Source organism: Arvicola amphibius, chromosome X (genome assembly GCF_903992535.2).
Source record: "Arvicola amphibius chromosome X, mArvAmp1.2, whole genome shotgun sequence".
Lineage (NCBI taxonomy): Eukaryota > Metazoa > Chordata > Mammalia > Rodentia > Cricetidae > Arvicola > Arvicola amphibius.
This window is the reverse complement of record NC_052065.1, coordinates 92,560,895-92,577,913: the sequence shown is the minus strand read 5'-3', so window position 1 is coordinate 92,577,913 and position 17,019 is coordinate 92,560,895. Positions and strand designations below refer to the sequence as shown.

Sequence of the window (17,019 nt, the reverse complement as noted above, 5' to 3'; positions counted from 1 at the left end):
TGGGATGGAGGAGGAGGAGTAGAAATGGGAGCAGGGAAGTATATATCTTAATTAAGGGAGCCATTTGAGGGTTGGCAAGAGACCGGACTCTAGAGGGGTTCCCAGGTGATGTCCCCAGCTTGTTCCTTGGGCAGCAGAGGAGAGGGTGCCTGAACTGGCCTTGTCCCATAGCCACACTGATGAATATCTTGCATATCACCATAGAACCTTCATCGGGCGATAGATGGAGATAGAGACAGAGACCCACATTGGAGCACTAGACTGAACTCCCAATGTCCAAATGAGGAGCAGAGGGAGAGAGAACATGAGCAAGGAAGTCAGGTCCACGAGGGGTGTGTCCACCCACTGAGATGGTGGGACTGATCTAATATTTTAATTTTCTTATAATTTTAATTTTATGTGTATGGGTGTTTGGCCTGTGACTGTCCAGATAGGAAGATGTCTTTGTCAATTATAGAGTTTTGGAAGTTACTTACAATGCACTTCCTGTTTACTTAGGTAATATTATATCCTTCTGGAGTCTTTGATAGAGTTGAAGAATAGATAGTTACAGTTTTCCTTAGTTATGATAAAACATAAATACTGTAACTGTAATTCTTGCTTGATACCTATTTTGTGTATGTAATTTTTCTATGTTAAAGTTAAAGCCTTTCTTTTTATTTAAACAGAAATGGGGAAATGGTATGGGAGGTCTTTCTGAATATGTGTTGCTTTTACTGGTTAATGAATAAAGAAGCTGCTCTTGGCCAATGGCTTAACAGAATATAGCCAGGCAGGAAGAGATATATAGAGAGAGTAGGTAGAGTCAGGAGAGACCATGGAGCTGCCAGAGGAGAAAGACACAAGCTGGTAGCTGGAACCTTGCCGGTAGGCCATGAAGCTCATGGTAAAATATAAAATAATAAAAATGGGTTAACTAAAGTTATATGAGCTAGCTAGCAATACACTTAAGTGATTGGCCAAATAGTGGTTTAAATAATACAGTTTCTGGGTGATTATTTCGTGGTCTGGGCAGCTGGGAACATACAAGCAGCCTCCTACTACAAATTGGCACTCCAGTGTGTGCTAGCTAAATCCACATAAAACCCGAGAGGGCTTGGGAAGAAATTCTAGACACTAAAATATAAAGTTTAGTCACATTTTTTTTTCGGATGGACTTTGTTTTGCTAGCAGCATGCTGCATCTCCTTTAAGAGAAATCTTCCTGATTCAGTGGTAGCAGAAAAAAAAAACATGCAGTTCAAAGCAGCTGCTTCCTGTTTCATCAGAACAAATGGTTCCTGCTTTTTTGGGAGGTCCGGCTATGGAGCATTTAAATAGGGTTTGTGAACAGACTGCTACAATTTGCTTAATGGCAACATGGACCCTCTGTGACTGGACCACGGATCTGGGACAAAGAGAATGGCTCTCAGAGGTGGTGAATATGTCTTCACCATGTTGGACTGGGCAGAACAAGCAGGCAGGGCTGTATTGGCCCTATCCATGCTCACTTAGCTTTTTTTTTAAAGGGGGTGATCCTGGTCAGAAAAGGATTTCAGATACACAGTAGGACAGATTCAGACATAAAAGACCTCTAAATGAGACATAGTGTGTTTTAAAAATGTACATAGGCTTGGGAGAGAGAAGAAAAAACATTAAGAGACAGTAAATGTAAAGAATATAGAAAATCATAGATTAAAGGAGTAAAGATAATAAAAATAATACATTAAGCTTGTATAAAAAGTTATAGAGTAAGAAAAATAAGCCATGTAAAGAAGAAAAATACACAGAGAGTCTTGATTATGTATATTATTGTGTAATTTTTATTTTTTTGACTGTGAAGGAGCTAAGTACAGAGAGACATTTCATTGTATGGACTGCTAAGCTAAACCAGAAAATATATTTTAAAGGTATCTTGATTTCATAATATGAGTATAAGAATATGCTACTTTGGAAAAGAGGTTCTTTTTTGTTTCCACAGAAGATGAGAACCTATGGAATTTTTCTAGACTAATGTGATTTGATGGACCAAGATCCCCTTAAAGGTTGCTATGAACACCCTCAAAAATGTTTCGCACAACAAAAAGCAGAAAGCAGTTTGCAGAGAACTATGCCCAAATTCTCTAAATGATTGTTTATAAATGTTTCTTTACATTTAAAAGGGGATGTGCTACAGAGATTTGCATTAGTATGGATCTTGCTTTATTGATACAAATTTAAGGTTAATTTTGTTGTATGTATATTTCTGCTCTTGATTAAGGTATTGTGTTTGTACAGCTCATGAAAATGTAATGGATAATTAAGACATACAGGTTAATAGATAGTCATCTATAATAGTCAAGCTTATAGTCATGTTAGTTAGGTTTTCTAGATGTACCGAGATATATTTCAGATGGATAGTTATTCTTTAAACCTCTCAAAGACTAACAGAATATGGCATTTAAAATGTTTTAAGCACTTAGACTTTTCATCACATGAGACACATCTGCTCCTGGCAGCAGCAATCTATTTTAAGAGGAAGATGGGCATCGAAGAGGTTCCTTATGGAGTTAAGAAACTGCTCTCTGGACTGCTTGATGTTTTGCTGTATGAACTGGATATGCAGGACCCACAGAAATATGACTGCTGAAATTCCCTAAAGAAAGTGACACAGTCCTTCAGGAGACAGGAGAAAGTGACTGGCAAACTGCTAATACAGGCGGAACCACTTTTGAAATTTCCTGTTTCATGGAAAAGTCTTCTGGATACTGTGAGCCAGTAGGCTGAAGATAGACGCTCCAACAGTACAGAAGAAGTTTGGGTGACTGACCCAGACAATGAGATGTCTCTGCCAATTCTAAAGTTTTGGAAGTTGCTTAAAATGTACTTCCTGTTAACTTAGGTAATGTTATATCCTTCTGGAATCTTTGATGGAGTTGAAGAATAGTAATAGTTTTCCTTAGTTATGATAAAATATAAAGTAGATATAAATATGGTAACTCTAATTCTTGCTTGGTACATGTTTTGTATATGTAATTTTACTGTGTTAAAATTAAAACCTTTCTTTTCATTTAGACAGAAAAGAGGTGGTGATGTGGGATTCCCCTCTGCATGCTGTGATTACCATTGATTAATAAAGAAACTGTCTTGGCAACAATGAGTACCCTAAGAGAGACTTGCATAGATCTAATCTACATGGGAAGTAGAAAAAGACAAGATCTCCTGAGTAAATTGGGAGCATGGGGACCTTGGGGGAGGTTTGAAGGGGGAGGGGGGAGGCAGGGATAGGAGCAGAGAAAAATGTAGAGCTCAATAAAAAAATCAATTAAAAAAAGAAACTGTCTTAGGCCGGCACAGGACAGAATAGAGAGAGGTGGGGAAAACTAAACTGAATGCTGGGAGAAAGAAGGGAGAGTCATAAGAAGACATTTAGCCCTGCCAGAGACAGAGGCCAGACAGAACGTTGCTGGTAAGCCAAAGCCATGTGGCGATATACAGATTAATAGAAATGGGTTAAATTAAGATGTAAGAACTAGCCAATAATAAGCTAGAACTAATAGGTCAAGCAGTGATTTAATTAATAGTTTCTGTGTGGTTATTTTGGGAGTCTGGACAACCAGGAAATAGATAAGAGGCCTCCCCCAACAGGCCTGTATGGATGTACATCAACCACGTATGTGCCTAGCACCCTCAAAAACTACAGGAAGGCATTGAATCCATTAGACCTAGAACTAAGGCTGTTTAGGCACTTGCCTGGAGATGCTAAGAAGTAAGCCTTAGTCCTCTGGAAAAGCAGTCAGTACTCTTAGTCTCTGAACCATCTCTCAAGTCCCCAATGTGACTTTTTATTTATATTCTTTACAACATGTAGCAAAAGAATTACATTTACTTTGTTTTATATTATGAAATAGTATTATCATATTAACAAGTTAATCTACACAGCCCAGTACCTAGTTCAACATACCTTTGGGACCTGGTGGTCCAAGAAGCCCAATCCCAGGGATACCTGGTTCTCCTTTGCTACCAGGTATTCCTGGCAGGCCTGGTTGGCCTGGAAGTCCAGGATCACCTACAGAAAAATAGCAGCATAAGAATGGGAAATATTCAAAGAAAGAAGGAAAGTGATGAAGATTTTCTGAAATAAAGGCAATTCTTTGCATACCTGGAAGACCCACTTCACCATCTCTGCCTGGATTACCTGGCAGGCCAGGCTTCCCTGGCTGAGTTATGGTCTGGCCTGGATCCCCTTTAGGACCTGAAAATAGATGAATTACTTCAGAGGGAGAATCATTTACTTGACTAAAGAAAACAATCGCGTTTTGTATATTCTAGGGAGGTATCAAACAGAAGGATAACACCCCAAAGAGAAAACACAGATAGCAGTTTTAGGTACTTCAATGATTGAGGATGTTTGATAATTAATTTTAGGTGTCAGCAGCCTGACTGGATTAAGGGATATTCAGACAGCTGACAAAGGAAGTATTTCTGGTTATGCTCAGGACCCATGAAGAGAAGAATATTTAAACCAGTGATCTAAGGAGGGAAGGTCTGCCTTCAGCTAGTATGGCTCAGCATTATCCAATAGGAGATGGCTTGGATAGAACAACAACAACAAAATACAAACAAACAAAAAAGTAGGAAATTACCCCCCCCCCCACCGCCATTCATCTGGAACACCTATCTTCTCCTTCCCTTGATAATCAGAACATAAATTGGGCTGGGAAGAAGGTTCAGTCATCAAAGTGCCTGCTAAATAAGAATCTGTATTGACATTCCCAACACCTATGGAAAAAAAGATAACCAAAGAAGTACATGTCTGTAACCCTAATACTGAGGGTATGGAGACAGGCAGATCCTTGGAGCTAGTAGGCCTAGATGTATCAATGAACTCAAGGTTCAGTGAGAGACCCTGTCTCTAAAATTAAGGTGCATGTTTTCAACCCTAAGAACATATACATACAAGTAACATTATTATACAGACTAAGCATGTTGTGTGTGTGTGTGTTTGTGTGTATGTGTGTATAACAACATTTAAATCAAAAGAGACCATGAATTTGAAACAGAGAAAGGGGTTCCATGATGGGAGAGGTTGGAATTGGAGGGAAGAAAGGTAAGGACGAAAGTTTTATTCTGTTTTGTTTTGTTTGTATCAAAACAGTGTTTCTCTGTGTAGTCCTGGCTGTTCTGGAACTCACTCTGTAGACCAGGATGGCCTCAAACTCATAGAGCTCTGCCTACCTCTGCTCCAGAGTTCTGGGATTAAAGGTGTGTGCCACCAATATCTGGCTATTATAACTGTATTATAATATGATTTTTAAAAAATTCTAAAAAAATAGTAATGTGCATGGGTTACATGTAAATAACTACCCAAATATATACACAAAAAATAATAAGAATACCAACAAATGACTGAAAAACTTTAACAAGAAATTCCAGTTTAAACAAACACATTCTATTCCCTTGCTAGGAGCACATAAAAGGCCAAAGAAACACATTTCTCTGGAAAGGAAGTCAACGTTTTTATTTCTGCTTTTAAGCACAAAAATTGAAATCAAACAAACTATCATAGTAAACTTACCTGGTAATCCTGGCTGACCTGGATTTCCTGCCACACCTTGTATGCCTTTTTCACCTATAGGGCCTGGGGGTCCAAAGCCAACAGGGCCCATAGGTCCCATATTTCCTGGGAGACCTGGCAAACCTGGGTCTCCAGGAGGACCTCTTTCACCCTTAAAAGCAATTCCACCCTGAAAATGGAAATATTTAAGAAACTCATTGATAAACTTTATGTAGGTTAGTATGAAAAAAATACAACCAGGTACATGACACAGGCATAAATACTTCTTAAATGCTACATGACTGTGTGATATTGTTAAGTTGGATCTATGATTGTATCACTTACTTATTCATTACCTCCTTCAATAAATATTTCTGAACTCTATCTTCCAGTGGTACAAGCCAAGAAGATAAGTAGATCAAAATTTCTGCTCTCAAAAATTTATAATCTACCACAAGTTAAGATAGTTATCATCTATCTATCCTATTATAATATATTTCCAATTCAAATATTCCTAGACTGTCTGTTAAATACATATTCAAATTCCTAGACTGTATGTTAAATACAAAATGAGATTGTTGATTTATGCTCAGTGTTTGGCTTTATAGTATCTTAAGCTGGCCATCTATGCACATAAATATATAACATTGCTATATATACAAAACATATTACATTTCTTTTCATTTCTAAAAATATCCCACAGAGATATTTGGAATAAGATGTGAATCCCACACTGACTCCTAAGCATTTAACTTTCTACCCATTCATAGCTAGAAATAATTGATGCAGCAATGAATTAAAAGGTTGTTTATAAAACTGAAAGAAAATAGTAAGGAAACTCTAGTTAGTAATGTACCATTTCAACGTAAAATTTTATTATTTTAGGCATCAGTAGACTATTCATGTAAGTAATAAGCCCCATCTTTATTTTAATTTAGCAAGAGTTTTTTTTTTTTGGGGGGGGGGAGAAAGAGTTTACCAAGAATTAAATTTAGGGTCTCACAAACAGGTATGAGTTCTACCACTGAGATAGAATGTCATCCTAACATTACTGACAATCTGACCTAAAAGGAGACTTTCAGACCAACTCACAGGCTCTCCTTTGGGGCCAGGGAGTCCTGGCAATCCATCCTTTCCAGGAGTCCCGGGTAGACCAGGAAGCCCTGGAGCTCCAGGGGAACCCAAGTCTCCTTTGTCACCTTTCATTCCCGGAAGCATGAGGACATCACCAGGGTCACCTTTAGATCCTGGAAAGCCTGGAGTACCTGGAAGTCCAGGTATTCCCTGAGTTAATAGAAAAAAGAGGGAAAAGAAAGAGAAAAAGGAAATCAGATTTTTTGCTAACATTCTTTTCTTCAGTTTACTCTATTAAACCACACAATAACATTTAGTATGCATGAAGTAAGGAGGGAAAAACATGGAAAGGAGAGGAATAAAATAAATCATAATTTAACATTCAAACTAAATTCAATGTATGCATCCATAAGCGAAAATCAAAGGGCACATGGCTTCTTTCCAGTCTTTTGTGGCTCATAATAGAATCGAAGCTTACTGGTAATCCTTTTGGACCAGGCGTTCCAGCATTTCCTTTTTCACCCTTCTCTCCAGGGACTCCAAGAGATCCTAAGACACACACAGAATCATGTGAGCTCTGAGCCTTAAGATCCCAACCATGCTCATCTAGAAACCAGTGTATTACATAATTAGATTCTAAGCTGAGAACTTCATTCTACTGCATTTAAGTCATATTTTCCTTCTTTCATGTTCTCAATATGAAGAAATCAGACTTTCTTTTTTTGAAGTTTATTTATTTTTGCTTTATGTGTGTGGGTGTTTTCTTCATTTGTCTGCACAGCACCTGAGTGCCTGGTGCCTATGGAGGCTAGAAGAAGCTATCAGATCACTAGGACTGGAACTGCAGATGGCAATGAGCCTTCAAGTGGGTGGTCTTAACTGCTGAGTCACTCTCAAGCCCGAAATCAGACTTTCTTATAAATTAATATATTGAACAACATATATAGCATTACATCCTAAGAAGTATTCTTTCGCAAAGTTTACAGCTACTAGGCACTGTGAGGTGGGGCTAGAGACCCTATAACCATCCAATTGCCAAGGAAGAAAATAAAAAGACTGCATAATCAAAATTTTCAGCTATACAGACTTCCTATATCCTTGCTAGCCCTTTTTAGTTTGCCATTCCCTAAGATTTGCTTTATAAGTTCTGTTTGGTGCTGGAGGTTACTAAAGTTAGAAAAAAGTTACTCTCCAGATGAATCTCTGTACTATCTGCACCATTAGTACTCAGTTATTAGCTTCAAAGTTAATATTTTGATATTGCTAAGAATTTCTTAACCCAGAGCTACTGAATAAAATCATGGAGATAGAATCCAGAAATCTGGATTTGAACAAGCCCTCTGTGTGATTATTATTTATTCCCAAATTGAAGATAATCTAGATTGGAAGAACAGGCGATATTACATACTAGCTCCTAGTGACGAATATAAGGCTTGCTAAAAGTATTTCCCAACTCTTAATGAATTTGTGTCTTTGGTAGACACACTAGACTGGTAAGTAGTCTGGAATCTATTATCAGCCTGGACTCAGGCATTACATGTAACCTCAAGAATATATAATATTGGCATATGTGAAGAGTTAATTGAATGGAATAGTTGTGGTTCTGGAAATTTATTCAAAATTAGGAGGAAGTCCTTACATGTACAAAGAATATTGGCAGCTGGTTGCCAAAACTTTAATAGAAACCTTGTTCCTTAATGACAATATGTGGTATATCCCTAATAACTCTGACTCTGGAAACCATACTTGGTATTCAGACAATATGAACAGTATCCCTAGTTTTCTAGAAGAAAAGTCTGACTTTATATGTCATTTCACTTTTGGGACAATGGAGTTCTTTGAATAATACCAAACATTGCAATAGAGAATGTTGGTAGAATCTGGTATTATAAACAAAAAAGTTTCATAAGAGAGGCATCTCATAGTCAATACTTTGTAGACATGAGTGACTATAAACTGGGAAACTAACAACATTACAAAACTATTAGCATGGTCATAAGAGCCAACAAAACATTGTCTATAAGAAAAATATTTTACCTGGAGGACCTGGGAGACCAGGCAAACCGGGTTGGCCTGGAGGCCCTGAAATGCCAGTTCCAATACAGTTGAAGCAGGTGTCACCTTTGTCACCTGGTGAAAAACAAATGTTACAGGAATGGTTAATTAAACCTTCTTTAGGTAAGTTCTGAAGAAGTCAGCTGAAAGGAATAGCATTCCTAATCAACTGTGTGTCTGGAAAAGTCTATGTCTAAAACCAATTCTTAGACAAATAGCGAGTGTCTACGATATACAGAGGACTGCTGTAAGTGTTCGTGACACACTGATACAATAAAGCAGACAAAATTTCATGTTTGTGGCACTAATTTCCTACCGATAGAAAGGAATAATAAACAATAAAGGCAATAAATTATTAAATGGCATATTAAATAGTTTAAAATTAAATTTAGTAAGCTTTTAAAGGTATATGAAAATATGTGTGTAGGGGGAAATAGGTGTGACTGAGTGTGCTAGGTGAGTAGTGGGAGAAAGGCTGCAATTGGAAACAGGCTGAGATCAGGACAGATCTCATGGTGATGGAGGACTCTCATTGGTTAATAAAGAAACTGCCTTGGCTTTTTGATAGGGCAGGATTTAGATAGGTGGAGTAGACAGAACAGAATGCTGGGAAGAAGGGAAGTCACCATGCCTCTCCTCTCTGAGACAGATGTCATGGAGCCAGCCGCCAGGTCATACATGCTGAATCTTTCCTGGTAAGCCACCATCTGTGGTGCTACACACATTACTAAATATGGGTTAAAGCAACATGTGAGAATTAGCTAATAAGAGGCTGAAACTAATGGGCCAGGCAGTGTTTAAATGAATACAGTTTGTGTGCTGTTATTTCCGGGGCTAAGCTAGCTATGTGGGAGCCAGGTGGAATGAAAAGCAGGCCTGCCCGCAGCTCCTTCTACATCATGGAAACATAAACAAAATGAAAAGCATGGTATTTGTGTAACATGTATAGCATATTCTATGAACAGACAAGGAGCAGCAGGTAGATCAGACTGTTGAAGCTGAATAAGGAAGTGAGGCTAAGTTATAGAAGCCATGCTATACGGTATTTTTCACTGTGCATTAAACGAGAGACTGGTGGGTATTAAACAGAAGAGCCACCATTATAACAAGCCCCATTTGTCCAAAATAAATATACTTAAAGTAACAAATTGCACATTCATCTGTTTGCCATACACCACTAGATATTGTAGATATTCTCAATGTATAGATATGAAGTTATATTGGAACTATAGACTTATTAATACAACATCGCTTTACATCATAAATACTATTTGGTCTTTCACATTACAAGTGAATTCACAGCCAAACTACCCATTTTTCTTAAAAATTTAAAAACTTTTCAACCCTTAATATCATCCCAAAGAATGTGAGCATGTCTTACAAATCTAGCTATCATATCTACCATTAATTGGTAAACTATTCATATTTTTATTCATTTAAATTGTATTTATTTAAATTTTCATATAGTATATTTGGATCATATACTTCCCCCTCTCCTAATTCCTCCCAGATCCCAATTCTCCTGATGATCCTACATGCTATTCCTAACCATTTTTCCAAACATATTATCACTCTCTATACCTTATAGATATTAAGCAATACACAAGGAATGAATTATATATAAATACAATATTAACTCATAATTTACACAAAGATACTTTCATAATCATTTGATAAGGCCCTATTAGTTCTATCACTCCTTAATCTTAAATTCATTACATACTTTCCATATTGCAAACATAGTTTCAACAAAACACATTATGAATCTAATAACCGAATCCTCATACTTCAGTTTACAAAAATGTGTCTATGAACTGCTAATTTATGCAATCAAAGATAAAAATATGGTTTTCTTATTTTAAAGGATAACAACTATCCATTGGTCTTAGGAGCCAAACCAAAACATCGAGACAACTCCAAATAAAATAAATGAATTAATATTATATTATGTTAATTATGCTTATAATTTCCTTCACCTGTGTTTACAAAGATAATTACTATCTGTTATAGGTAAAAAAAAAATACTCATTTAAGTGAGTTTTATTGTAATTCTATCCCCAGAAACAATATTTATCAACTTACATCATAAAACTAGAATCTCCAACTTACAAAGCATAACAATTCGAACTATATACTTAACTCTCAGCTTTGAAACTAGAGTATCATAGTAGTAGTGCCACTTGTGACATGATCAATTAACAATTCTCCTTATGATACATACCCATATCTAAATATCATGCAATTCTTCAAATAGTTTACTCATATTTCTTACTATGTTCATTCTACTTACTATGAACAACCTATTTCTAACTATTAATAGCATGAATAGGTGATGTGGGAGTCTTCTGTTTGTATTGATTTCATTGGTTAATAAAGAAACTGCCTTGGCCCATTTGATAGGCCAGCCCTTAGGTGGGTGGAGTAGACAGAACAGGAAGAAGGAAGTGAGGCAGATGGCTCAGACAGTCACCATGCCTCTCCTCTCCTAGAGAGACGCAGGTTAAGATCTCTCCTGGTAAGCCACCACTCGTGGTGCTACACAGATTACTAAATATGGGTTAAAGCAAGATGTGAGAATTAGTTAATAAGAGACTGAAACTAATGGGCCAGGCAGTGTTTAAATGAATACAGTTTGTGTGTTGTTATTTTGGGTATAAAGCTAGCTATGTGGGATCCAGGCGGGATAAATAGCAGGCCTGCTCGCCACATCACTACAAATAGGGATATATGACTTCCATTACTGGAAGGATGTACTCAACAGACACTAATACAGTTTTATAATAACTTTCTAAGCTATTTGATATAACTGCATCGAGGGTATTGGGTTTGTCTTAGCTCTTCTCAAAATCTGTACATGTTATTTAGATGCTCTGGACCACCCATCAACCATAACCTCCATGATGAGCAAAGCATATAAAAAATAGTAAAATAGTAGACTTTGTCAAAGCTATACAATTTACCAATGACAAATGCATGCTCGGCACTCACTGGAATACCACTCTTACTAGATTCCACTCTAAAGAGCATATAAACTCTGCAAACATAGGGCATGCTAATATCTGAGCTCTTCTAACTATGTTCATTGTCACTTCCCTAATAGCTGTATGCAGCTCATGACTTCTCTTTTTCAATATCTTAGGGCAATCTGCATTCCTTTCACGAATTAATTTTAAGAAAACATCTCCCATTATTAATTAAGCCAATGAAACAGGATTTCAGACGTCAAACATTGTCTCAAAAAATTCCCCAATAATAACTACACGTGTGCTCCTTAAACTATTAAGATTTTAGGCTTAACTTTATCCTATGAAAGCAATATAATAACTCTAAACTTAACAACTTTTTTCCCCATCTACCCATAGTTTTTCTGATTTTCTGGATTTTTTCCAACTACAATGCATAATTATTTACTAATAAACTAATTATTAAGTAAAATACCACTTCAAATCTTCTAGACTTAACCTGGCTGAGAAAAAGCAGTTCCCCCAAATATCTAGATATCCAAATGCAATCCCTTGACAATTCCCAGTGAATCAAAAAAGAATAATTAATTAAAAGATAAACAACTAAATTTATTTTTTAAATTGTTATACTATATCTTTAATTATTATTACATTTTAATTTACTTGAGTAATTTCAATTATAATAAAGACACAAGGAACAAGAATCCACACTATTATTCAACTTCCAAAGCTTTGTAACACAGTCATAATTATTGTATTTTTACAAGACCAATTTCTTCACCTTCATAAATTTCTCAATCTCTTATATTATTAAATTCAACAAAAAGCTCTACCTCATAATTTGCTAACAACACAACTATAATTAACTCTATCAACAGACACTATTAGCACCTTCAAATTATTCAATTAGTGCATGGCAAGTCTGAGTGTTTTTCTATTGCCACTACTGTGGTATATCCAAATATTAGCATCACTCCTAAACAAAATAAAAATGCTACAAAAGACACATGCAAACCTGAATATAATTCTAAACCCACCACCACCAATAATAACTAACTTCAGTCTACCATAAATAGGTGAAGATTTAAGACATTCTTATAAAACAAAACACAAAATATAGTAATATATACTACAATTTCCATGTGGAAGTAAACTGACTAATGGCATGAAAAACCATTGTCATTATTCAACCATAGAAACTTTAATGACCAAAACCGCTCCCCATGTCATCAATATTATTAGCCACTTACATGCTGATTTACCAGCCCCATCCTATTTCGGCACAATGGCAATCCCATCTTTTACGAGGCATTGGCATGATTGTAGAAGGAGCAGCGGGCTGTGTCCTACCACCCAGCTAGCTTTATACCCAAAATAACAACACACAAATTGTATTCATTTAAACACTGCCTAGCCTATAATTCTCACATCTTGCTTTAACCCATATTTAGTAATCTGTGTAGCACCACAAGGAGGTCGCTTACCAGGAGAGATCTTAACCAGTGTCTGTCTTGGAGAGGAGAGGCATGGCAACTGCCTGAGGCAGTCTGCCTCACTGCCTTCTTCCCAGCATTCTGTTTTGTCTACTCCACCCACCTATGTTCTGACCTATCAGGCCAAGCAGTTTCTTTATTAATTAACTAATGAAACAACAGATAGATATAAAACACTCCTACATCACATGATACTACTAATTATCACAGTCCTCTATGTAGAAACACATTATACATTATATAAAATGGTTACATTTCCATCTGTCAGGTCTGTCTGCTGGACGATTTTCCCAGTATCTTTATGGAAACAGAGAGTCCATCTTTTTCATCTGCTTGTTGTTGTCCTCATGAAGAACAAGGCCTATACTATGGTCATTTACTTTCCTAGAAACTTGAAACATTGAAATTATCTTACTACTTGTAGCAAAAGTGGAAAAACTAGGCAAGAATTTGTGAATCAAAACTCCTGGAGAAAGAGGAGGGCCTAAATCTTCCCATGCTTTAAGCACTAACCGTGACTATAATTAGTTGAGAGTATATGGCATGGGCACAAATGCAAGTGGGTAAGTGCATGTGGTAGCAAAGATCCATGAATTTTTTTGCTATTATTTTAATTTCTCAATGAAGAAGGAAGCAAGTTAAGAGACTTAAAATGATAGTAAGTAAATATTAAAGCTTAAAAAGAGAGAGGAAGATACAGAATCAGGAAAATGGAAATCTGAAACTATTCTTTCTATACTTCAGTTACAAATGAATGCACTGACGTGAGGAAACAGCAAAGGAGGCGAGTTTAATAATAGACTAGATTTCAACAATTGGTCGTGTTGAGTTACTGGTAGTTTGAGGTAGGACTCAGTAGGTGGTGTAGGAGTCCCTTCTGCATTTGTGTTGCTTTCATTGGTTATTAAAGAAACTGCCTTGGCCTAGTTGATAGGGTGGAACTCAGGTAGGCAGGGAAGACAGAACAGAATTCTGGGAGGAAGAAAGCAGAGACAGGCATACGCCATGGTTCTCCTGCCCAAGACAGATGCTGGTTAGACTCATGCTGGTAAGCCACAGTCAAGTGGCAATACAGATTATTAGAAATGGGTTAAATCAAGATGTGAGAATTAGCCAATAAGAGGCTAGAGATAATGGGCCAGGCAGTAATTTAATTAATACAATTTCTGCGTGGTTATTTGGGGTATAAATTAGCTGGGCGACCAGAACAAGGGGCCCCACTCTCTACAACAAGTAGGAGTGAAGCAATGTTGGAGTCAAGTTATTAGAGGCTGTAATCTAGAAAGAGATGCCATATGAAAACAACATTATGGAAGAATACCCTATTGTGTATGCACTTGGAGTGTGGGCTTGGAAATGGCTGTGATAAGACAAAACTTAGAATACAGGGCATTCTGCTAATGACTTGAAAGAATGAAGGAAGGGATGCTTTGGTATCAAACCTTTTGCTCCTTGCTCTCCTTGGAGTCCTTTATCACCTGGAGATCCTGGGGGGCCTGGAGGGCCTTCTTTACATATCTCATCACCTGAAGTTAAAGATAAGATTGCAAGCTAATTGTTGTCAAATGTTAAGAAGACTAGGCAAAAACAGTATGCAAAACAAGAAAGGCTAGAAAAATGTATTTTCAATTACTTCTCTGTAAAAATACAACTCAATAAACAATATGGGGACAAATTGCTGATAATGAACACTGCTTAAAGACCTGTATATAACCAAAACCCCAAACTAAGAATAGAAGTACAATTTCTTAGATAATCAGAAATAGAAATAATGATGTAAAAAAATTAGGACACGTAATTAAAATTAATGTTACAGAAGAAAAAAACTTTAAGTCATCAAATTTCAAAATATGTGAAAAAATAATGATGCCAAATTTCAGTCAGATTTACTTACAAATGAAATAAAACAAAAGACCAGCCAAATTTATCAGAATGAAAACACAACTTACGGGATGGCAAATGAGGGCCGGGAGGACCAGGAGGCCCTGGAAGGCCAGGAGCTCCAGGCTGTCCATCAAGTCCAGGAGATCCAGGAATACAAATTCCAGGGGGACCTTCATCACCTTTTTGGCCTCTTTCTCCAGGATATCCAGGGGGACCAGGAGGACCCATGACTGCTGTCCCTAAGTAAGAAAATGTACCCATTAAAAGTGACCAAGATGATCTTACTTTATAGACAATTATTTTGATTCCCTAAGAGACAGTTGGAATGATAAAATCTGCCTTTAATATAACAGTTGGACTTTCTTTTTCCATTTTTATAATGACTTTCATTATAGAATTTTCATATATATGCTCATATCCATCTCCACACTACCTTATTCACCTCTCTTAACCCACCCTCACCTATCCTCTTTCTCCACCAGTCTCCTTTCTGCTTGCATGATCCATAATATAGAGCTAAATTCAATTCTGCATGGAAGAGACAATGCACCCTATCCTATGCTTTAAACCCCTTCTGTACCACAGTTAGTATCTGTTCAGTTGGTTTGTGTAGTAAGTTTCTCTATGAGAATTAGCATTTACAAGAACGAAATGCTTTAAATCATGTAATAGTTTGGGTATAAGATATGATGATTACTTAAAGTAATGGCCAGGCATAGTGGCCCTTATCACAGCACTCAGGTAGAGAGGCAGGTGGATCTCTGTGAATTTGAAGCCAGACTGATCTACAGAGTGAGTTCCATGACAGCCAGGACTATATAGTGGGACTCTGTCTTAAAAAAAGGAAACAAGCAAAAGTAATTTTATGACTTTTGAAAATCACTAATAAATTAATAGCCTCTCTTTGACACTATGATGTTCTACCCCCTGAAATGCTAGAAAATTATTAGTAATGAGGAACAGAGGGGACTATTAAGCATGGAAATGTTTCAATCGGGATGGGAAGTGGGGGTAATGTCAGGGTAGAGAGGAAGTTTAACAAAAACTAAGGCTGAATAAGAAGGACATATAGAGGTGTGCCATGACAGGCTACCATTCTGGTATGACATGGCCATTGCAAATCACGAACACACAGCAGCTATGGATACTTTGATGAGATGGGTCCTTTAGTGTTATATCATGGAAAACAGAAGGGGGATAACAGAAGCTAATGAGCTGTGGATAAAATCATATATATATAAATATAATATATATATATATATATAATCAAAATGCAAAGAGAGAGGGGGTACTTCAATATGATCAAATAAAACTTCTGGACAGTTTTCAGTTCTACTGCCTAATGCTGCACATCAACACATGAAAACATGCTTTGTTTTCAAAACTACTAAGGAAATAATTACATATTTTTAAAAGTTATCTTTCTACATTTAAAACTTTACTCATAATTACTATTAGGATCAACTTAAAATTTTCTCTTTAAAATCCTATTGGAATTTGAAATCTGAAAGACAGAACTTAAAAAAGTTATTTCCTGTAATAATGAACTTTAAAATATTGACCTCTTACATAAAGTGTATCTTCCTATATATTTAGTAATTTTACATTATTAAATATGACTATTTGATGTGCACCATGTGATATGGGAAATAGACTTTGCCATTACAAGGTAGAACAAATCTTCAAATTTCCAGTTTCATGGAAAAATCTGCCAGATACTATGGGCCAGTAGGCTGAATATGGGTGCCCCAATGTTACAAAAGAACTTTGGGTGACGGTCCAGACAATGAGATGTTTCTGTCAATTCTAGAGTTTTGGAAGGTGCTTACAATACACTTCATGTTTACTTAGCTAATATTGTATCCTTCTGGAGTCTTTGATGGTGTTGAAGAATAGATAGTTATACTTTTCCTTAGTTATTATAAAAGATAAAGTAGATATCAATATTGTAACTGTAATTCTTGCTTGATACCTGTCCTGTTATATGTAATTTTTACTATGCTAAAGTTAAAACCTTCCTTTTTAAACAGAAAAGG

The 17,019-nt window shown here is 36.6% G+C and overlaps 1 protein-coding gene across 6 annotated transcripts in view; it reads right to left on the bottom strand.

The window, feature by feature from the left end:
- The window catches only part of Col4a5 (collagen type IV alpha 5 chain), a 193,293-nt gene that overhangs the window by 69,149 nt on the left and 107,125 nt on the right, over positions 1-17,019 (bottom strand). For all 6 annotated transcript variants that reach the window (XM_038316567.2, XM_038316569.2, XM_038316568.2 and 3 more), the window contains exons 20-27: positions 15,049-15,222; positions 14,542-14,625; positions 8,626-8,718; positions 7,067-7,137; positions 6,607-6,798; positions 5,536-5,704; positions 4,120-4,212; positions 3,922-4,026 (exon numbers count right to left, since the gene is read on the bottom strand). In XM_038316567.2, coding sequence (XP_038172495.1) covers positions 3,922-4,026; positions 4,120-4,212; positions 5,536-5,704; positions 6,607-6,798; positions 7,067-7,137; positions 8,626-8,718; positions 14,542-14,625; positions 15,049-15,222 — 981 coding nt within the window. The remainder of the gene's footprint in view (positions 1-3,921; positions 4,027-4,119; positions 4,213-5,535; positions 5,705-6,606; positions 6,799-7,066; positions 7,138-8,625; positions 8,719-14,541; positions 14,626-15,048; positions 15,223-17,019) is intronic.